The 23544-nt window shown below is 41.8% G+C and overlaps 1 protein-coding gene across 4 annotated transcripts in view; it reads left to right on the forward strand.

Moving 5' to 3' along the window:
- LOC136881132 (sialin) overlaps positions 1-23544 on the forward strand; it is a 90067-nt gene that overhangs the window by 8629 nt on the left and 57894 nt on the right. For 2 of the 4 annotated variants that reach the window (XM_067153797.2, XM_067153800.2), the window contains exon 1: positions 20193-20599. The exons of the other annotated variants lie outside the window; for them this stretch is intronic. In XM_067153797.2, the coding sequence (XP_067009898.2) occupies positions 20536-20599 (64 nt within the window). In that variant the 5' untranslated portion in view covers positions 20193-20535. Of the gene's footprint in view, positions 1-20192; positions 20600-23544 lie in introns of those variants that run through there. 4 annotated transcript variants of the gene reach the window in all.

The following is a 23544-nucleotide window of genomic DNA, read 5'->3' on the forward strand; positions in this document are numbered from 1 at the left end:
TAAAACAAATAACATTATTATTATTATTGGACCCGTCTGCGACCTCTAGCTCTTTTCCTGAAGTTCTTCCATTGCAAGGGGAGCTGAGTATTCTGTACTTTCCTTCGTTCCTCGTGAGATATCCGATGTATTCTAGCTTTCTTTGTTTGATGGTCTTTCGTAGCTCTTTCACTTAATTTATTAGCTCAATGCGTTTTAGTCAGCCCCATGATCAATACAGGGTGATCGGAAACAATCTCACCCTTCAATAGATCACCTAAATATCCCTCTTAACTAGCGAAAAATAACTTCAAAATACTCAACACTTTCAAGAAATACTGTATGCCCATGTAATCGCCTCAGCCAACTCCTCGTAGCCATAATAGTGCGGGCCGGACAGATGGCAGGTGACTCTCTGTACGTTCAAATAGTCTTACCTCCCCTTAAACCCCGCCGGTACATCGTTATACTTTGCCAACACCACATTTCAATTACTCCACTTTCTCTTATACTCCTCCCTTTCCAGAAATAATAGAAAACAGTGCAACTGGTAGCAATGACGTCTATACCACGTCTTCTAATGCTGAAAGTTATCAAGGCCTAAACAATAAATAATACCAACCAGCAGTTATGGGACATAGGACCTACGCGTCGGCGGTCCCACTATTCATTATCCACGTGCGTGCCCTTCGGGAGCTGATAAATAATTTGAAAACAATAATTCGATACCTCATGCTGTTGTTATTTTATCAGATGCTGAAGTTAGCAATCAGATCGCTTCGCGGGGAAATTCAAATGGGCTTTGCGAGGGGATGTTGCAAAACCTGTACGTGACTTAAGACCGCTTGAGAACCATGTCGATAAATCAGCATCAGACGCACCGTGGGTACTTGTTATGGAGCGATCCTATCGGCAGGGAGGTTCGTGTTCAAATCCCTCCCCTGAAGATTTCTTTTATTCTGCTCTCAAACGATGGAAATCTAGAACACATCATAATGTAAGCATCTGACACATTGTTCCATTTACAAAACTTGAAAGCAATGGGAAAAACGTGGCACGAATTTCTGAGAGCAAGACATCGGAGACTCATGTTGTAGTCCAAGCGCTGCGACCCTCTCCCCTCGTCGCACCTCGCGCTGTTAGCTGCTGAATGCCCGATAGTTGCCGGGATCGGAGGGATAGTGTGCGCTAGGCTTCGCTCAGTCAGATCGCCACTGCTAACAACCATGCGTTGCTCATCGTATATACATCCTCACCTCATACTTCTGACTTAATTATACACATAGCAGAGTGCTGGTATTGCACTTCCTCTTGCTTCTACATTCTTATAGAAAGACACTGCAGGGCTGGTGTTAAAGAGTAACATGGTTTTCTTTTTATAGGTAGATCTGCTAAAATGAAATGCATTCTTCAGGTTTAGTGTTCTCTTATGTTGGTTGGAGTAGAACTCGTGATTATGGGTCGGACCACACCACTGATCTCTCGAGGAAGCGATGGGTACGACTGCTGGTAATGCTGTAAAATTTAACATTTTACTTTAATAATAATAATAATAATAATAATAATAATAATAATAACAATAATAATAGTGCATGGGACTAGTGGGAACAAAATCGAAGTGAAATGCTTCGCTTTCGCAGATGACCTAGCTACCATTACTAAGAACAAGGAGAAAACTAGGTATGCTATGGAGACATTACATAGTATAGCATCACAAGCAGGCCTTCAGATATCATTCGAGAAAGACGCGCACATGCAGAATTTTAATAAAAAAATGCAAGAAAGATAAAACTGAAACGACATATGAGACAAATTCACAGGCATCTTTTTAAAAATTTCTTCGAGAAATAATTCTTTCTTTGGGATTAGACAGTTTAGCTAATGATCATAACTTCAGAAGGCATTTAGACTAACTTGGGGTCATTACAATAAGCGAGTAATGTCACATAATGCTAAATTGAAACATTACACAACAGTTATCCTACCGGAAGCTCTATATACACCAGAAACCTTAAATTTAGGACGTCAAACTAAAATTGAAGATATTGAAAAACAAGAACGTAAAAGTCTTTAAAATGTTTTTGACCCCATGCAAGTAAATGGAATTTGGATCAAGAGGTGAACTGCACAACTCTATACTTACACAGATAGTTTCATCAATACTGTACGGAGGAGACGTTGGAATTTTTTTGGGCACATTTTTGGGATGGATAATAATAGAAACACAAAAAGGTAATAAATTCCCAAAACAGGAGAACAAAATGGCTGAAGGAAACAAGAGGGGACCTGAATGAATTAAACATCGGGCAAGACATAATGAAAAATCGCGAAGTCTTCAGGACCCCAGTAAATAAACACACATATATAGTCAAAACTAGCAGCAGGACTGGTACATAGTAGTCAGAAGAACGGAAGAGGCAACACAGTGAGTTCATGAAGAGATTTTGGAAGAATAGGAAGGCGAAAATCACCAAGCCATTAAACAAGTCCCAACGCGCTCTATGAATGGGCATACCGAAACAAGAGGTGCATGGCAACTGTATAGGCTTGGTGGTGACCTAATGAGCATGAAATGAATGGCGAAGACATCATTAATATCCAGACCCCAATCCAGGGGAATTAACAGTAAGAGGGGGTTGATTCTGTGAACTGAAACAAAGCCGGATTCTAACTTCCTAAATCTTAGGCTACCATCTTCACTGATCACGCGTAGCTTGTGAAACAGCCTTGGCAACACCGCAGACTACAACTCCAAAGACTTAAGGCTTGACGTTCACCAAACCAACCATCGAAAAGGGATAACCTGAGTGTAGTGGTAGCCCACGTCTTGATCTCAGCATACACCCCTGTTTCGAACAGAGAATACTTTTACGTAATTTGTAAGGAAATCATCGTTTCATTTCGTGAAGGGCATGGTCGTGTATGGTGGCGCCATTCTATATTAGTGTAGCCTATACTTCACTAATTCTACCAGCGTACATCTGGTTGATGACTGACATCAGAGACCACTTCTCATTGTTCTCAGTGTAGAACAGTAGAGTATTCCTTGAATCAAAATACCTCGTGCCGTACTATTTTTACACTCTATTAAACAATTAGGTAGTATAAATTAGCAAAAGATGGTAATAACTTATAACGTAGAAGGCTACCAAGAATTTAACGAATTAATCAAAGATTTAGAAGCTCAGAATGCTGAAGTGTACGTCCTTTTCTTAGCTTCTAGAAATGAGAAGGGAGAGTATTGGTGTCCAGATTGTACGAGAGCAATGCCAGTCATGGAAGAAGCGCTGAATCACGCAGATGAAGATGCTCATATTATCTACGTAGAAGTCGGTGGGATTGAGTGCTGGAGGAATCCTGACTGTCCATTCAGGAAGGATCCTGATCTAAAGCTGAAGCATGTTCCAACTTTGATTGCGTGGGGAAAGCATGAGAGATTAGAAGATGAAGAATGTACCGATCTGGAACTGCTGAAGACAGTTTTCAGCCAACCAGAAGAATGAGCTAAGATATGCATGGACCTTCTTGGCGGTAAACAACTACAGCAATAATTTACAATCAAATTGATTTAGTGAAGGAAGTGTTGAAGAAATAATGGAAACTGTAACACATTCGGTTTAAATTAATATTAACAGAATAAAATAAAGTGAACAGAAGAAAGTGTTGATATCAGTTGACAAAGACTGTGTGTGAAGAGAACTTAGGTGAAAGTTATGAGCAGGCTAGGATTTTGATGACATATCATCTTTTAATTGGTTCACAACAGACATAGCTAACTTGTACAGAAATCCTGGCCATAGTTCCCACATTGTAGAAATGACAATTGATAGGTCAATGTATACCTTACTGCAAGTACATGGAATTTCGTATATCCCAGGATGTAAAAGTTGGGACAATTTGTCCTTAGTTTTACTCAGACTGTGAGCAATTTTAGTGACGGTGCCAAACACTATCTTTATATTGTGTTTGAGGAGGACCTTGGCAATTCGATGTGTGGTGTTATGAATTGTAAGGTAGGTAGGCAGTTCCCTTCACTTCTTCCTTCTGTGAGCTTTGCTTGGTCGTTTCTCTGGGATGCAGGGCTCCATGAATCTGCAAATTGCTGTAATCATTACCCTTGAACGTGACTTCGAGTGTGTCCATCTCCACCTGGATGTTTGCTGGCTCAAAAAATTCGTCTCGCCCTCTTGGTGAGTGACGTGAGAATGCCTTGTTTTTGTGCTGGATTGTCCCCACTTTTACATCCTGACGAAATTCACTAATTGTGGTAGGGTATACATTGGCCAAACATGCTGGTCCATTGATACTCGTATCAAGGAACATGAACGTAATATTCGTCTGGACCAGCCAGACAAATCAGCAATAGCTGAGCACGCTCTAGCGTCGGGCCATGATGTCATGTTCCAAGATGCTCGATTTCTTACTCACACAAGACACTACAGGTCCAGGATTATACGGGAAGCTATGGAAATACATACGTAGAAATTTTAACAATTTCAACAGGGACACTGGCTATCAATTAAGTAATGCCTGGTTGCCAGCCATTAAAGATCTACGTAGGTAGTTCCTTTCCCTGTCCCTTCACTAATGTTATTTCGTTTCGGTGTTTTCCAAATTCGTACGTTTCTCATCGCTAGATGTTTCTTTTCAGACTTGTGTCAATGGCATACCTTCATATGTGCGTACGCCTGTTATGTTATGTGACCCTCTCAGACTGATTCTGATGGTTCTGCCCGTTGCTTACGCTATTATACAAGGCTGGGAAATGAGCAAGGAGAAGTGGGGTCGCAGAATTTTTTTTCAATTCTCCCGCTAGGATCGCCTTTCTTAGACATAAGTTTTGAATGTCTTCGTACGTTCAGCATGGGTCTTGTGACAAGTGCTTGTGAAAATTCGCTAATGTACAGCTAATTATGATATTTACGGAGAAACCACGTGTTCTGAATGTTGCCTATCATCCATTTTTGTTGTAGTAGTGCAAATAATTATGAATATCATGCCATGTTTGAAACATTTCAAGAAGATTTATGGCTTCATTGAAGCTGTTCCTGTAACCAACTTTTTCTGGGCTTACTTTCTGCAAACTCCTTAGGCCAGCAATTGTGTCTGTCGATAATATTACTTTAGCCCTTGCAACATTCATCTTTTCCAAATTTGTAGGGTATATTACTTTCCTAGTTAATTTCCGCACACGTTTCACTACCAATAGTTTTTTCAGGTGGTACAGCTTGTTTGCATGTTCTGCAGTCATCAAGTTACTTTAAAATTCAAGCTCACATGTTGTGAACTTACATTTCTTTAAATATGGCCAGGGTCAAAACTGAAAAATATAGGACTGCTGGGATCTAATGGGTGCTGAAGTCGATGTACAAAGTCTGTCTCCTTTCCACACAAGTAGTGAAACATGGCCACATTCACTTGACAATTATCGGTCAAAATTCGGACGACTTGGAGTACACAATCTTTAACAGCCTGTAAGGTCTCGCGTGTTAATTTGGCTAGTTGATCTCCTGTCAGGCTGTGTGTAAAATAATATAACACAGGAATCCTCAAATGTGTAGAAACATATTTGAACGTAATGCAGAGCAATTTATTAGCAAGCGTATCTTCAATACCGACATGATCTCCCTCTATATAATTCATTCCAAGAAGCTTATCCAAATTCCTGTCATAGACCAGCTTTGATTTTATTGCCATCTTATCTATGATTATAGAACCTACCTTTTCATTATCATGCTGTAAGGATTTATTTTCTGTAATCAGACGAGCTCGTACCAAGGGAGTAATTCCTGTCTCCCCTCTGGAATGGCTAATGTAAGTTTTTAAAGTTTTTGGTGTGGTAGGTGCAAAGTATCTAGACATCTTACGAACCGGTAACCTTTGGATGAGCTACAGACATTTATAGCATTCTCTGTGAATTTACTCTTTTGTTTACAAAAAGCTTGAATCTGTTCCAAATCACCTTGTTCAGCTAGTCCTGTAATTTTATTTATTTGACTGTCAAGTCCATGTTGATATTTTTCATTTTTGAGTTGATGTATCCTTTCATTTAATAAATATGCTTTAATAATATTATTTTGCTTCATTACAACTGCTCCTTGTTTCCTATATTTTCTGACTATTCTTTTTAGTTTCAAACCTACTCTAGTGCAGTATAGTTCAATAGAACACTGTGGGCCTATGGTTTTATATAATGGTTCGCTGATAATTACAGGTGGAGGGCCATTCTCTTCAGTGGCTGTACATATAATTGGCTCCACATGAAGTTGAATTTTCTTAATTTCCGTCTTCTGTGGACTTCCTCCTATATGGTCTTTCTGTATGTGATTGTTTGTGTCGCGGAAAATCTTGAAATACGGATTGAATGACGAACGGAAGTAGGATTTTTATTGCTGTGCTTACACTATAATCTGCGTATTTCAAATGCCTACTGCAAACGGTGGAATGTACGCTAGGTTTCCACAGAGATCTAAGTCTATTTCCTTGACGACAAACTGCCAATCACCATTTAGTTTTAAGTTCCTCGTCTTTCGGAAATATGTGAAAAGAAATACCACATCATTTTGAGGTCTTTGATTTACACTAGAGTAGACCGTGTTTTTTAAGTTTATCCGATGTTCGCATTACGTAAATACGTCGTTAATTTCAGTCACTAAATTATAATCAACTGCACTAGCACAAGAAAGCTCATAAAGTACAAAATCACTTCTTGAAATGCTCGTGAATGTTTGAATGAGTACTTCGCCCGCGCAATTTTATGGCTAAGAAGAGTGCACCTAGCGGCAAAACGATGCTTTTCACGAGCCCGAGCAAAAATCAGTTTCACGACCAGTGAGGCCTTGTATAATAGCGTAAGCAACGGTTCTGCCAGCTTCCGCGTCAGAGGAGCCATCTGGTGACGAATGAACGTACCATTTCCACTTCTACTGGGTCACGTCTAAATTCAAAGCTCTTTGTTTTAGAAGCCTTTCTCGAGGACTGTCGAGATTTTCTTCTGATGACGCAGAGCACAGTTCTCTGCGAAACGTAAAAATTTCACATGTATATAACATACCTGCCAACCCTTCCGATTTATCCCCATGTGGGTGGGGGTGGTAGAATAACACCCACGATATCCCCTGCCTGTCGTAAGAGGCGACCAAAAGGGGCTACAGGGGCTCTGAACTTTGGAGCGTGAGTTGGCGACCATGAGGCCCTTAGCTGAGTCCTGGCATTGCTTCCACTTACTTGTGCCAGGCTCTTCACTTTCATCTATCCTATCCGACCTATCTTGGTCAACTCTTGTTCTTTTCCGACCCCGACGCTATTAGGTTTGCGAGGGCTAGGGAGTCTTTCATTTTCATGCCCTTCGTGGCCCTTGTCTTCCTTTGGCCGATATCTTCATTTTTCGAAGTGTCGGACCCCTTCCATTTTTTCTCTCTGATTAGTGTTATATAGAGGATGGTTGCCTAGTTGTACTTCCTCTTTAAACAATAATCACCACCACCACCACCCGACGCTATTAGGTTTGCGACTCCCTTCATGCCCCTTGTCTTCCTTCGGCTGACACCTTCATTTTTCGAAGTGTCGGACCCCTTCCATTTTTTCTCTCTGATTAGTGTTGTATAGAGGATGGTTGCCTAGTTGTACTTCCTCTTAAAACAATAATCACCACCACCACCGCTCCTCTTAAAACAATAACCACCACCACCTTCGAACCATCGAACGTTCTCAATGTTGTTCATTTTTCCACTTTTTTACTTTATCTTGTTTTCTGAAGCAGCCGTCTTACAATGCAGAAAGATGGAGACAAAGTCAATTGCATTTAACAAGTTTATAGCACGTAACCTGCGGTAAAGTACAGATGTTGATTCACAACGGAGCTTTCCCAGCTCATTCCAGCTCTTTACAACATTCTGTTTCCTTCTGCTGTTTATCTAAAGCAGTAGTTTGTCACCTGATATCTTACTATATTAGTTATCATGTCTACAGCGCAGTACAAAAACAGCACTGCATTAGTTGGCTGTACCGGACTGCAATTGTTCTGTTCGTTACGCAACCACGAGTGATAACCGTAATGTCAGTTCACGTTCAAAACAAGGTAGTGAGTGTTACGTCATCATTAGCACTCGGATTCTTCTGGAATTACATATTCCATTCCTTTACTATAGCTCATTCCACGTTAAGGAATCAGTATTGCTTTTATGGACCTACAAGGAGTGAACACACCCCCTCTTAGACACTCATAATTCCTTGTGATTAAGGCCTCAGGGGCTCTGAACTTTTGAGCGTGGATTGGCGACCACAGGGCCCTCGGCTGAGACCCGGCATTCCTTCACTTACTTGTGCCAGGCTCCTCACGTTCATCTATCCTATCCGACCTCGCTTGGTCAACTCTTGTTCTTTTCCGACCCCGACGCTGTTAGGTTTGCGAGGGCTAGGGAGTCTTTCATTTCCACGCCTTTCGTGGCCCTTGTCTTTCTTTGGCCGATATCTTCATCTTTCGAAGTGTCGGATCCCTTCCATTTTTTCTCTCGGATTAGTGTTATATAGAGGATGGTTGCCCAGTTGTACTTCCTCTTTAAACAATAATCACCACCACCACCACCACCACCACCACCACCACATTGTGATTAAGGAATATTATAATGTGCTTTATATTGTATTATGAAAGAAAGAAATAAAGAAAATGGTTTTGCCGGTGAGTCATTACTTAACATTCTCTATTGATAAATACATTCCAAGGGAGGAAGCAGAATGGCGGGAACAGCCATCGCTTTGTTGCCTTCCTTTATTTTCCTTCTGAGTTTCTCTGGTAGGTGTTACCATAGAGTTAGTAAATAATACACTAGAGGTAGCATTGGCGCTGCAGTCGCGTGCGAAGTTGAACGAGCGCGCTGTTTGGCTAAAGCTGGATTGTTTGGCACAGTCATTACTGGAGCTTCCCGCTAAATTTAAGTATATACTTCTCTGAAGGAAAATGCCAGTCTCCTGTGCAGCTTATGGCTGCATAGAGAGGTTCATAAAGGGCAGTGGCGTATCATTTCACAGGTACGTTTCCTTGAAATTCATTTCCGTGCGTATAAAATAATACTTTGCATGACACTTATTGTCATGTGAATTGGCCTACGTGGGCTTACTTAATGACTGATTCCCCTGTCGGCGTGAATGAATTTCTTTGGATCTTTCCTTGAAGACTGAAATTAATGTTTTAGGAAATGTAAGGGATGACATTTTTCTTTCGCTGAAAGCGAATATCCAGAAAAATACCGAGCGAGTGGTTGTAGGCTTTAGGTCACATAGCTGTCAGCTTGCATTCAGGAGATAGTGGGTTTGAACCCCACTGCCGGGAGCCCTGAAGATGTTTTCCAATTTTTACACGAGGAAAATGCTGGGGCTGTACCCTAATTAAGGCCACAGTCGTTTCCTTCCCACTCCTACCCCTTTCCTGTCCCATAGTCGCCGTAAGACCTATGTGTGTCGGTGCGACATAAAGCAAATTGGTACAAAAAAGAAAATAAGAAAAGATGTACATGATAGCCTGGAATTGTGCTTCTTTTTTACTTTCTGTGTATACAGTATTTATAGCATTAAAAGCTATTGAATATATTTTCTGTATATACAGTTTGTTGCTTTTCCTTCGTACAATACGTGTAGCAGTCCCCATTCATACCTTACCAGATTTTAAAATATAGAGACTATTATAGATGTCCTGCACCGTGTGAACATCTGAGTCCTTTACTTTCGTCAATATTATTCCCTGAAATGTCATATGGAGATATAAGCATAATAAATTATTGACCAAGCGAGTTTACCGCGCGGTTAGGGCCACGCAGCTGTAAGCTTGCTTTCGGGAAATAGTGAGTTCAAACCCCACTGTCGGCAGTCCCGAAGATGATTTTCCGTGGTTTCCTATTTTCACACCAGGTAAATGCCGGGGATGTACCTTAATTAAGCACACGGGCGCTTCCTTCCCACTCCTAGTCTTTTCCTATTCCATCGTCGCCATAAGGACTATCTGTGTCGGTGCGATGTTAAACAAATTGTAAAAATTATTATAAGTATTTTTTCGGTTCTCTTCAATCATATCATTTACCACCCTCTATTTCCATTAACGAAAATCATTTTATAAGTTAAAATCTTAAAGCAATTCATGCATTTCAGGAAAAAACTAAATAAAAACTCCATAATAGTATGAAACCACAACCGAGTGTCGTATTTCCACTTGTAATCGCGTTTAGAAAACATCGATAATAATAATAATAATAATAATAATAATAATAATAATAATAATAATAATAATAATAATAATCAGAAAATGAAATCATACTGGGCCAAGAAAAAGCAGAAGATCTTAACTAAGAGTTAAGACGAGCCCCGTGGTCCCTAGTAGGCCAAAACGAATAATAATAATAATAATAATAATAATAATAATAATAATAATAATAATAATAATAATAATGGCTTTACGTCCCACTACCTACTTACACGGTTTTCGGAGACACTGAGGTGTCAGATTTTTTCCCACGGGAGTTCTTTCATGTGCCAGTAAATTTATCTGCAAGAGGCTGACATATTTGAGCATCTTCAAGTATCATCGGGCTGAGTCAGGCTCGAACCTGCCAACTTGGGTTTAGAAAGCCAGCGTCTAAACCAGCGATAACAATATTTTGTCTACTTTACCCCCAAATCTCGCCAACGCTTTTAGGCCTAGAAGCTCGCTCATCCGCTTCGTACAAGAGGGGACATTTTCGGCCGTTGATCAGAACTATACCAAAGTCCTGGTCATTTACACAAAAGATAGCGAAATATACGTGCCCTCCTTCTAAACCTATGTTGTTAGAAGACTTAATATGAACAGTATATTGATTTTGTGTTTCTTAACTGCACCTGAACACCGTGCTCTTTTATCACGCATTTCTCCTGTATTTATGCTTTTAGGGCTTTCTTTTTTACTGGAGAGAAGCATCGCAAGTATACTGTAATATCTGAGAATGTTTACATGTAAGAATTTTAAACCATATCTGTATCCACACAGTTTTAAAAGTCCTTTATTTACATTGATGAGTATAGCGGAGTGAGCTTTTTGCCAAACAGCTGCGATTTCAACATGTTCCGCTGGCTACAGCGATTCTCTCGTAGACGGTGGCGCCAATGCTACCTCTAGTGTATAATTTACTAACTCTATGCGTGTTACGCATAATCCGTTACGGTGCGAATCACCGGCAGCTTATCACTCTTAAAGGGAAGTCATTTATTTATTTATTTATTTATTTATTTATTTATTTATTTATTTATTTATTTATTTATTTGAGCCCTCGCTGGCGAGATGTAGTGTTTACATTGCGCTATGTTTTCTGGTATGGGCTAGAGCAATTTGTTACTATCATTGACCTGTCTCAGTCTCATCCTTAGCTTTGACAACATGAAAGTGACCGAGGTATGAGCGATGCTAGTAATACCATTCCTTATGCAGCCAGTTCCTGTTATGATTGGTGTGAAAATATCGCCCATAGGGTCGGTTGGTGCATGCATTTCAGTGGGCTTGGTAGACTGATATGCAATAGCAACTTCTGGCTCGGTGAGGAAAGCAACGGGAAACTACCTCACCCCTCATTTCCCTAGTATGCCTCTTCAGTGACGCCTAGGCTGTCTATGACAGCCTTTGGTGGAGCTGTGGAGGATCAGACCAGCCTTCGGGCTGAATACCCAACATACATACATTTATTTATTTATGTGCGTGTGTTACAATATTATTTTACTGTGCAGCACTTGTTACTTAAGATTCTGATGCTGTGGTGTGCAGCAATACATCACGGCACGACTTGTACTGATACAGAAATTCGCTATGATGTTTGTCTGTGCTTGATTTTGTTATTTAGTTTTTCTTCCTTAAGAGCATTTTATTTTTGCCACATTTTTACCACTTTATCACAAGGACAATTAAATGTTACCATTCTTTACGTGGGGCGATATGAGGGTACAGTAGTACCCGGCGTTGCCTGGGCAAATTTGTTAAATAAACTGCATCCCCCAACCCCGAGCCTATAAAAATGATCTGTTGTCTATTTTCTCCCAGTTTGCCTTGAACTTTAATACTGAGGATTTGGATGTGCAGTAGTCTATCTATGCTGCTGTAAAAACCGAACTAAGCCCTCCCTACTACACCTGTACCCTAACTTAAAAAAAAATTGCATCTTACTATCTTCCTTCTTTTGTTCAGGTCAGCATTGAGTCTTCGGTTCAGAGGGTCCCAGGTTCAATTCCCGGCCGGGTATGATTAATTCTTCTGGCTCGCGGACTGGGTCTTTGTGTTTGTCCTAACACTTTCATCTTCATGTTCAGACCATGCACTACACTACCAACCACCACAGAAACGCGCAATAGTGATTACATCCCTCCATTAGGGTGGGCGTCACGAAGGATATCCGGCCGTAAAACAAGGCCAAATCCACATGTGCAACACAGTTCGCATCCGCGACCCCACAAATGTGGGAAAAGCGGTAGAAGAAGAAGATCTTCCTTCTTTTATTTAGAATTTAAGTACTGAGTTTCACCAATTGGCTCTATATGCCACTGTTTTCCTGTGATGTTGTTGAGCAGAGCCATTCGATATGGCAACCTTGTTCTCATAAGAGCAATACTGCTTTCTTAACTTGGAATGAGCTATAGCAGACACGTGAAAATGAAACATGTCGGCGAATTGTGCTTGTGATATGGTTATAACTGTGATTCATTTTACAAATTTTTACATATTCTCAGTAACATTACATATTATCTGAAGAATGTCCGACTCGTTGGCTGAATGGTCAGCATACTGGCCTTCGGTTCAGAGGGTCCCGGGTTCAATTCGCGACCGGGTCGGGGATTTCAACCTTCATTGGTTAAGTTCAATGGCTTGGGAGCTGGGTGTTTGTGTTGTCCCCAACATCCCTGCAACTCACACACCACACATAACACTATCCTCCACCACAATAACACGCAGTTACCTACACATGGCAGATGCCGCCTACCCTCATCGGAGGGTCTGCTTTACAAGGGCTGCACCCGGCTAGGAATAGCCACACGAAATTAATCTGAAGAATGTAACATTTTTGTACATATCTAGGAAATTCTTTAAAAAAAATAGTGTCAGTTCGTTTAATTTTCAGACTACACTAAAATTATTAGCGAATTTCATCTCATATAGAATATAATTCAATTCCTAAAGATGGCTTTAAAATTAGGATTTCTAACCATTAGTCTGTGAAATACAGTAGGTCTGAGTGCATCAACAACACTATTCCATTGTCAGAATCTGGTATGGCTAGGTGCCTTTCATTGGTCAGAGTTTCTAATAAACTCCATGCAGTCTTAAAACGAAATCCAGGTTATCCCAGCTTTCTGTCTGTTTGCAAGATCATTAATGGTGAACCAAAAGAGCACCCGGAAGATATTTCACCCAGATAGTTTTACATTTTAAAATATGCACAGGTAACTTCCTGCACTGTTGAACAGTCCTTCTCAGCCTGTAAGATCATTTTTTTGGAGAAATTCTTGGTGACACACTTCGCATCACGATTTAAAAAATGCGTACTATTTATGCCACTTAATAAGGGGTTAAAGAGAGATTCTATTTTAACTTTATTTGGTGACTTTTATTTGTTTCATTTTCAGGGCATAAGAACAACAGGAAGTTAGCTACGACAATAAAACTCCGGAATTTACACTGCATAATATTATTTAAAATATTTACATTATTTTCATTATGACTTTAATTTTATTATTTACTATCAAAATCAGAAAACAGTAGACTACATGTATAAATTAGCTGAAACAACAACGCTGACTTTATCATAAAATATGGTCCCCCTGTGGGTGGGGACGGTAGAATAACACACACGGTATTCCCTGCCTGTCGTAAGAGGCGAATAAAAGGGGCCCCAGGGGCTATGAACTTTGGAGCATGGGTTGGCGACCACGGGGCCCTCAGCTGATTCCTGACATTGCTTCCACTTACTTGTGCCAGGCTCCTCACATTCATCTATCGTATCCGACCTCTCTTGGTCAACTCTTGTTTTTTCCGACCCCGACGCTATTAGGTTTGCGAGGGCTAGGGAGTCTTTCATTTTCACATCCTTTGCGACCCTTGTCTTTCTTTGGCCGATACATTCATTTTTCGAAGTGTTGAACTCCTTCCATTTTTTCTCTCTGATCAGTGTTATATAGAGGATGGTTGCCTAGTTGTACTTCCTCTTAAAACAATAATCACCACCACCACCACCACCACCACTCATAAAATATGGAGGTATTTGAACTAATTTATTGTCTTATAGTATAACCATAAATCATAAAAGGAATATACGAACATGCTTGTAAATTTAGTGCATTATAATAGTTTGTGAATATTACATATTTTACTGATATTTACTACATTTTTATGTACATACCATGTGTATGCATAAATTTTTGCCGGTTTTGTAGTAAAGTAAACACGTAATTTCCAAGGGAGATTCATCGTTTTGTCTATTCAAAATATTGGCCATCTTTCAGGTAAGTTATGAATAACATGTCAGAAAAACTGCTTGCCTTTTGCGGCAAACCATTCGTCGAGCTATTTTCCAACTTCCTCGAAATTGCTGAAGTGCTGCTCTGCGAGCGCGAGCCCCAGTGATGCGAAGAGGTGATAGTCAGATGGCGCCAGGTCGGGGCAGTAAGGCGGGTGTGGAAAAATGTCCCATCCAAGCGATTTCTAGGCGCCTTTCACTGGTTTTGCTGTGTGAGACGGCGCATTGTCGTGTAACAAAATCACTTTGCCATGTCTTCTGGCCCATTCCGGTCGTCTTTCGATCAATGAGTGAATTAAATTAATTATTTATCGACGATTGCGTTGTGCATTAACGGTTTCGCCAGGCTTGCTCGTCTTCGCACTTTTTCGCTCTACCAGGGCGCGCACTGTCTTTCACATTGAAATCACCACACTTGAATTGTCGAAACCATGTCTCTAATCAATGGAACGTCTTCACCGTACGTTACTACGAGCAAACGGTGACTTTCCACCGTCGTTTCCTTTCTTATAAATAAGAAAAGCAATGCGTGCCGCAAATGTTCTTTTTCAGGCAGAAACGTCGACATGATCACTGAACGATACAACACAGACGCTAGTGTTTGGCGAACTCAACTTGTGTGTGTTGGTAGGTTAATGTCAGACGAAAAAACTGACGTATGTGTCAAATTCATACGCTGCGTGCTGTTCGCTGGCGCCATCTCTTAGTGAAAATGAAAAAGCCTTATGCATACACCTGGTACATAAAAATGAGGGCCCTAGTCACCAGTGTGTAATACGGATGTTATACAACATTTTATACATGTGCTACGAAGTCAAAACAATTGAAGGACAGATGAGCAGGAATCCGTCTGAAAAAATCATCCATTTAAGCTGTGAACTTATAACTGGTGGTGGTGGTGATTATTGTTTTAAGAGGAAGTACAACTAGGCAACCATCCTCTATATAACACTAATTAGAGGGGAAAATAGAAGGGATCTGACTCTTCGAAAAATGAAGATATCGGTCAAAGACAAGGGCCACGAAGGGCGTGAAAATGAAAGACTCCCTAGCCCTCGCAAACCTAATAGCGTCGGGGTCGGAAAAGAACAAGAGTTGACCAAGGGAGGTCGGATAGGATAGATGAAAGTGAGGAGCCTGGCACAAGTAAGTGGAAGCAATGTCGGGACTCAGCTGAGGGCCCCGTGGTCGCCAACCCACGCTCCAAAGTTCAGAGCCCCTGGGGCCCCGTTTAGTCGCCTCTTACGACAGGCAGGGGATACCGTGGGTGTTATTCTACCGCCCTCACCCACAGGGGGAGAACTTATAACTGCAAAGATTGAAATAACAGAGACATTTAATTGTCATGAAGACGAAGAATTATATGGACTGAATGAAGAATAACATCTGTGCTCAGGCGATAAATTATTTTCCATGGTAAGTTCTCCCACAACGGTATCCCCTGACTGTCGTAAGAGGTGATTTCAAGGGGCCGCAAGGGCATGTGTTGGCGGCCACGGGGCCCTTCGCTAAGCCCTGGAAGTGTTTCCACCTTCTTGCGTCAGGCTCCTCACTTTCATCTATCGTATCCAACCTTCTATGGTTAACTCTTGTTTTTTCCGACCCCGGATGACATTAGGTTGCGAATCGTAGGGAGCCTTTCATTTTGACGCCCTTCGCGTTTGATCAATACCTTTATTTTTCGAAGTGTCGGACCCCTTCCACTTTTCCCTCTGATTAACACTAATAGAGGATGGTTACCCAGTTGTACTTCCTCTTAAAACAGTAATCATTTCCACCACCACCTTCTCTAACAACGTCCGGTGACTCATACGAAGGGGAGTCAAAAAATAACCAGAATGATTTTATTTCAGCAAAATACTGGCTACCTTTATTCAAATTCACTTACAGACATTGAAAGTATTCTCCCTCAGACACAATACAACGGTTCCAGCGTTCAGTCCACTGTTCAAAACACTCCCCCAAGCCCTTTCTTGATAGTCTGTCGAGTATACCCGAAATTGCATTGTTTACTTTTTGATCACTTTGAAAATTACGACCCCGAAGTTCCCTTTCCACTGCAGGAAATAGGTAGAAGTCGCATGGTGCTAGGTCCGGTGAGTAAGGTGGATGTGGCATCACCTCAACGCCCAGTTCGGTTATTGTGTCTTGTATCTTGTTTGCCCGATGCGCAGATGCGTTGTCCTGGTGCAGGATCCATCCCGTTTGAGCAATGTTTGGTCTTGTTTATCATTCCAGCAATCTGTTCAGTGGTTAAACGGCGGTCTTCCCGCAACATGACATCAATTGTGTTCACAATGATGTCGGTTTTTGAACTTGAGGGTCTTCCGGGGCGTGGAGCATCTTCAAGATCAGTTTTACCCTCCTTAAGTGTTTGTGCCACTCAAAAACTTGCGCCTTTCCCATGACTTCCTCTCTGTAAACTTGCAGCAACATTTCCGCTGATTGTGTTAGAGTTTTGTTCAGGAGAACGCAAAATCTATTTGAAGCGCGCAGCTGCAACTTGAGATCCATGTTGGGTACAGCGAATACGGCCTCCTTAGTCAGGTGTTGCCCCGCAACTGAGCCTGAGGCGAATGACGGAATGGCGTGCTTCGCACTGTATCACTCAAGGCCAGACCTTTCATCACCTGCAAACTCCAGCGCGGCATTAACAAAAAAAGGTGATTTTCTGACACCGGAAAATATTATGGTAGGGTGTTTTTAAATAAAAAAAAGTAAAAAATAGTAAACCTTGCAAAGGAACGCTATAACCGGAGTATAAAAAATACAAGATAGGTGGGAGCTCTCTGAAGCTAACTAAAGGGACAGTTAACGATGTCGGGAAACGACAATAAAAGTGTGGAATATGACAAATAAACCCGACAGTATAAATAAATGGACATTCAAACGATTTGTGGAAGCAAGAAAACATACAATATCTACAACTAACTACAAAAGTTTTCATTCCGTACACTGAAGGGGTGGGATGGGCCTCCTAGACGGCAACGCTGTTTCCGAGGCCAGGGAGATGTTCGGAGAAGATGAGAGGGTTGGCGGTCGTGACCTATACTAGGAAATGCACTGGCATTCGCCTTAGTGCAGGAAAATGGAAAACCACGGACAGCCATTCTCAGGACAGCCGGTGGTGGGGACCGGCCCCTCTCCGTGGTTACGTCTCAAAACTCACGAGTTTCAAAACTCACGGGCAAAAATTATTTACAAATAGTATCAAAACTCACGACTACAAACTGGTTGCTAAAGTAAACATTCTAATGAGTCTCAAAATTCACGACTCCGGACAGCAGGTGCTTGCGATGACCGCAGGAGGGATGAGGTGCGCGGTGACTCACGCTTCCCTTACGACAGGCAGGGGATACTGTGGATGGTATTCTGCCACCCCAACCCACAGGGGAAAAATAATAGCTGGGGAATGAAAGAGACCGAGGTATATTATTATTATTATTATTATTATTATTGTTAAAATATTTTGCTGTTGTCTTAAAGCTAATATAATGCATTTGTTTACCTTTCACATAAATTTATAATAATGACGTGTGGCCACCGGGGAGGTCTGGTGCAGGTCTTTGGAGTTGACGCCGTATAGGTGACCTGTACTTCTGTGGGATGAGGCCCTTCACAAGATGAAGGCACTAATGCTGAAGACGGCACGAACACCCAGTCCCCGAGCCATAGGAATTAACTAATGAACGCTAAAATCTCCGACCCGCGGAAATCGAACCTGGGATCCCTGGACCCCTTGGACCAAAGGCCAGCATGCTAACAATTTATGCATGCAGACGGACGACATAAAATCAAAGTAGGTATATTGCCCATTGCTAGTTAAAACAAACTATCAGTTGGTAGAACTGGGGCTTAGTTCCATTATGCAGCCAGAAGGCGGCATTTACTTGAATCATCATCATCATTAGTCGTTGTGCTCATTACTGAGCGTCGTGACCTCATAACTCCATCATTTCCTTGTTGCAACCTTGACAAGATGTCTCCATCCAGAGCGGTTTTCACATTTCGTTAGTATGACCTGAAGTGGTAGCCCAGTGATCTTCTTCGCCTGATCTATCCATCTGCTTGCTGTTCTTCCTCGTGGTCTACTGCCTTCAATTTTGCCTTGTAAAATTACCTTTTCCAAGTTCTCTCCGTCTCGTCTCAAAATGTGGCCAAGGAACTGGAGGTAACGTTCACTCACACGGGAAGATAGACGTTTCTTGATGCAGAGTTCTTCCAGAATGGAAACATTAGTTCTTTTTTCTGTCCAGGATACACGTAGCATTCTCCGCCAACACCACATCTCAAAGGCATCAATGCGCTTTCTGTCTTTAGCATTCACGGTCCAGGTCTCACAGCCGTACAAAAAGACGGAGAACACTAGTGATTCTACCAAGCGCATCTTCGTGGCTTTTGATATTGCCCGGTTCTGCCAGATCTTAGTAAGTTTAACCATTGCAGCACGACCTAAGACAATACGTCTTTTTACCTCTTTATCACAGTTTCCCGTGTCGTTGATGACAGACCCCAAGTATACAAATTCCTTAACTATATCCAGGTCTTTTACTTGAATAAGGAATTTTATTTAGAGATATTAAAGGTCAAAACAGTTACTTCACTCATTTAGTTTCAACACTTGCAGATTCATTCGGTAAAAAGGCGAATTTCTATTTTTATTAAGAGTTCATTTATTCGCTTATTTCAGTAGATTGTCTACCCGACACACGTAAACCGAAAAAAAACAACTCATTACGCATTCCATTATTCTGTGCGATATAACTGAATGATATTTGAAACTCATTCGATTATTTAAATAATCGGATGGAAGTTATTCGATTATTAAAAGTATTCCATTATCCCATGACTAATAGGGGTGGACATTTATCCATTCAAAGAAGAACTGGCCCTGTTCGTGAGTTTTGAGACTGGTCCAGGTAGAGAAACCTGTTCTTACTAATCATCTTCCTGGAATTTGTGAGTTTTGGGACTCGTGAGTTTTGAGACGACACGCTCTCCGTCTTCCGAATGCACAGGTGTAGAGCCACGGTAGAACCGTGGCCTCACCTTTTCTGCTCGGTTTGCCGGTCGGAGTGCAGAGATGTCGGACCACGGACCAGCCGTGGTCACTTGTAGACGGAAGCCTATTCTGCTCCACGTGTGTTTGGGGGTGGTAGAATGTTACCCATGGCATCCCCTTCCTGTAGTAAGAGGCGACTAAAGGGGGTCCCAGTTGCTCTCAACTTGGGAGCGTGGGTTGGCGACAACGGGGCCCTGAGCTGAGCCCCAATGTTGCTTCCACTTATTCGTGCCAGACTCCTCACTTTCATCTATCCTATCCGACCTCCCTTTGTCAACTCTTGTTCTTTTCCGACCTCGACGGCATTTTGTTGCGAGACCTAGGGAGTCTTTCATTTTCACGCCCTTCGTTGCCCTTATCTTCCTTTGACCGATACCTTCATTTTTCGAAGTGTCTGTTCCCTTCCATTTTTCTCTCTGATTGGTGTTAGACCTATATAGAGGATGGTTGCCCAGCTTTACTTCCTCTTAAGACAATAATCACCACCACCATCACGCCTACTCTGCCGAATGCTCTTTAGCAACAGCTTCACAATATTGTCATTGTCTGAATTTAGATTCACGGCCTTCGGTGAGTGAATGTTGTCCTTTACAAAATCCTAAAATAAACGCTATGGCGTAGTTCCGTTTGTGTCTTGGTCGAGTCAACATCGCAGTGCTTGCTCTCTGTATTGTGTGGTCTGTGCCTGGCCTGTTGTGCTTGTGTATCTGTCAAATAGCCAACTTATATATATATGAGTGCTTAAATATTGCGGATGTGAGCGTATATATTCGCTGGACTACAGTAATTAAGAGAAACAAGATTTGGCCCCTGATACGGGCCAGACCATTAATCTGGCTCTACAAAGTTGTTACAATAAGGGTACTATACAGTTGGATGCGACGGATTATAACACATCACAAACATATTTGATGATAACAGCAACCGCAGCAGCAGCTACTTCAACATCAACAACACCTGCTAACGGATATGCCTGTGCCTACTACTAGTGATATGTCAAATGTTCCACCAGCTACTGACAACAGTGTATCAGGTATGCCCTCTACTATAACCTTTTACTGCACATTGTTGCCGTGAGGCAACATATCACTATTCACCTATGCAAGTGAATACAGAATGTGGACAAAGGTAGTTTTGCGGCACACCTTCAATCAGACACATATGCTAGTGATATCTTTTTTTTTTTTTTTTTTTTTTTTTTTTGTTTACACACAACAGACGGCAAAACAGGGCTACAACCAACTCCTTCCATCCCATCAACATCCACGCGTAACAACCACCGTTTATTTTCCGTGGGCCCTTCCCATCACATTACCACATTCTTCAGGAGTACTTCTGGCTCAACTTCAAAGGCATTACCGACCTCCGGTCATGCAAATATACTTGCGCAATACATACCCATGGTCAGTAGGCAGTGATGATTGGTAGTGATGTGCGGGAATGACGCCTGGAATCGCGAGAATCGGTTCCTACGACTCCGATGTCGCACTCAACGTCGCATGCGAGGAATCGGTTCCCGATGACGTCACCGGTGTGTGCTGGGCATACTCACTAGAGTGAGTCTTCCGTATACAAGTGGGGCAAATTCGAATGTGCGATATTTACTATTTCTTTTGTACACAGAGAAATGTCTTATTGGCTGTCATGAATGGATTATGCCACATAATAATGAAATAACAATTTATCCTGGTTGTCTGGAAATCACATTTCACATTCCGATACTGGTTGTAGCAATCGAATTGTTATTTATGCTTATACTGTATTTTTCTATTGCAGTTTTCAAATATCGCTAGTATAAACGTATAAAGTCTGTGAACTTAAGTCACATTTATATAAGTACACAACTTGTTTCGTAGTATACCTGTCTTCCATTACATTTAATTTGCAACGAACATTTCGTGCTACTGTCCGATTCATTGGCTGACTGGTCAGCATTGAGGCCTTCGGTTCAGAGGGTACTTGGTTCGATTCCCTGTCGGGTGGGGTATTTTAATCACCTCTAATTAGTTCTTTTGGCGCGGAGACTGGATGTTTGTGTTTGTCCCAACATTTTCCTGTTCATATTCAGACAACACACTACACTACCAACCACCAGAGGAGCACGCACATAGGGCTGGAGCCAGGAAGGGCATCCGGTTGTAAAACAGGGCCAAATCAACATGTGCGATACAGTTTGCACCAGCGACCCCATAGGTGTGGGTAAAGTGGTAGAAAAAGAAGAAAAACATTTCATACTACTGCTAGATATTATTATGAGAAACTGTCAGAATTACTATTTTTGTTTTCATCACAGCTTAACATTAGTTAAGGTTGTCTCTTTAGTACAATTGTATTTTGTTGAAATAGTAGTGTTATATTATGTCATAATCCCCGTACAAGTTTTGATATGTTTACAATCCATACAATTTGATTAGTTTCAGACAGAGAATCATATTTTCTGGTCAAATTACAGTCGCATTACAATAGGCTATGTAACTGCAGGACACTGCAATGAGAGCAGGCATGGCTTGCAAAGTTACCCGGTTATAAACCAAAACGAACTCACATTACAGAACACATTCGTGCTGCACGTGTTTACGTATCTGCATCATACATGGTGCTACTAGTTCCTCGGAATCGATTCCGGAATTCCCCAGGCATATGGAATCGACTCTTCGCGATTCCAGTCGCAACCCATCACTAAATTGATCGGTATTTGAATGTTAAAAGCCTAGCGTAAAATTGCTGCTGCTACTTATCGTAATTTCACTCTCCCTATTTGGGAGTGGGCCACCAGTCCAACTAGGGGACTCTTTGACCTTATATTTTGGTGGGGTAGGGGTAGCGTCCCTGCCTCATACCCGGAGGCCCCGGGTTCGATTCCCGGCCACGTCAGGGATTTTTACCAGGACCTGAGGGCTGGTACGAGGTCCACTCAGCCTACGTGATTAGAATTGAGGAGCAATGTGACGGTGAGATAGCGGCCCTGGTCTAGAAAGCCAAGAATAACAGCCGAGAGAATTCGTCGTGCTGACCACACGACACCTCGTAATCTGCAGGCCTTCGAGCTGAGCAGCGGTCGCTTGGTAGGCCAAGGCCCTTCAAGGGCTGTACTGCCATGGGGTTTGGTTTTTATTTATTCTTATTCTTCTTTCTTATTCTTAATCTGCTTACCTTCTAGGGTCGGTTTTTCCCTCGGACTCAGCGTGGGATCCCACCTCTACCGCCTCAAGGGTAGTGTCCTTGAGCTTCAGACTCTGGGTCAGGGGATACAACTGGGGAGAATGTCCAGTACCGCGCCCAGGCGGCCTCATCTGCTATGCTGAACAGGAACCTTGGTGGGGGATGGGAAGATTGGAAGGGATAGACAAGGCAGAGGGAAGGAAGTGGCCGTGGCCTTAAGTTAGGTACCATCCTGGCATTTGCCTGGAGGAGAAGTGGAAAACCACGGAAAACCACTTCCAGGATGGCTGAGATGGGAATCGAACCCACTTCTACTCAGTTCCGAGGCTGAGTAGACTCCGTTCCAGCCCTCGTACCACTTTTCAAATTTTCGTGGCAGAGCCGGGAATCGAACCCGGCCCTCTGGGGGTGGCAGCTAATCACACTAACCACTACAACACAGAGGCGGACGGGGTTATTTAATTGTTATCAAATTATTGGACGGGTGAGCTTTGACACACGCATTTTAAATTTCGATTGATGTAGTTTCTGGCGTGTGGTTTGCCACAAAAAGGCGTTACCCAGTGTGAGTTACACCCTGTACCCGCCTGTTACCCCGGTTTATTTAAACTTTCATGTATTTAGATAGTGATACAATATTTACATTTTCGTATATTAAATGCACTTCTAATTGTTTCAGAGTTTTTTGCTTATTATTCAATATACAGCATTCACAAGAATGAATTTCACTTCAGTTTTTGAGTTCTTTTCTTGGTGTCATTATTAATTTACAATTATTAATATTGTGCTTTGTGTTGTTGTTACATTTAGATGAAT

This window comes from Anabrus simplex, chromosome 9 (genome assembly GCF_040414725.1).
Source record: "Anabrus simplex isolate iqAnaSimp1 chromosome 9, ASM4041472v1, whole genome shotgun sequence".
NCBI classification, from domain to species: Eukaryota; Metazoa; Arthropoda; class Insecta; order Orthoptera; family Tettigoniidae; genus Anabrus; species Anabrus simplex.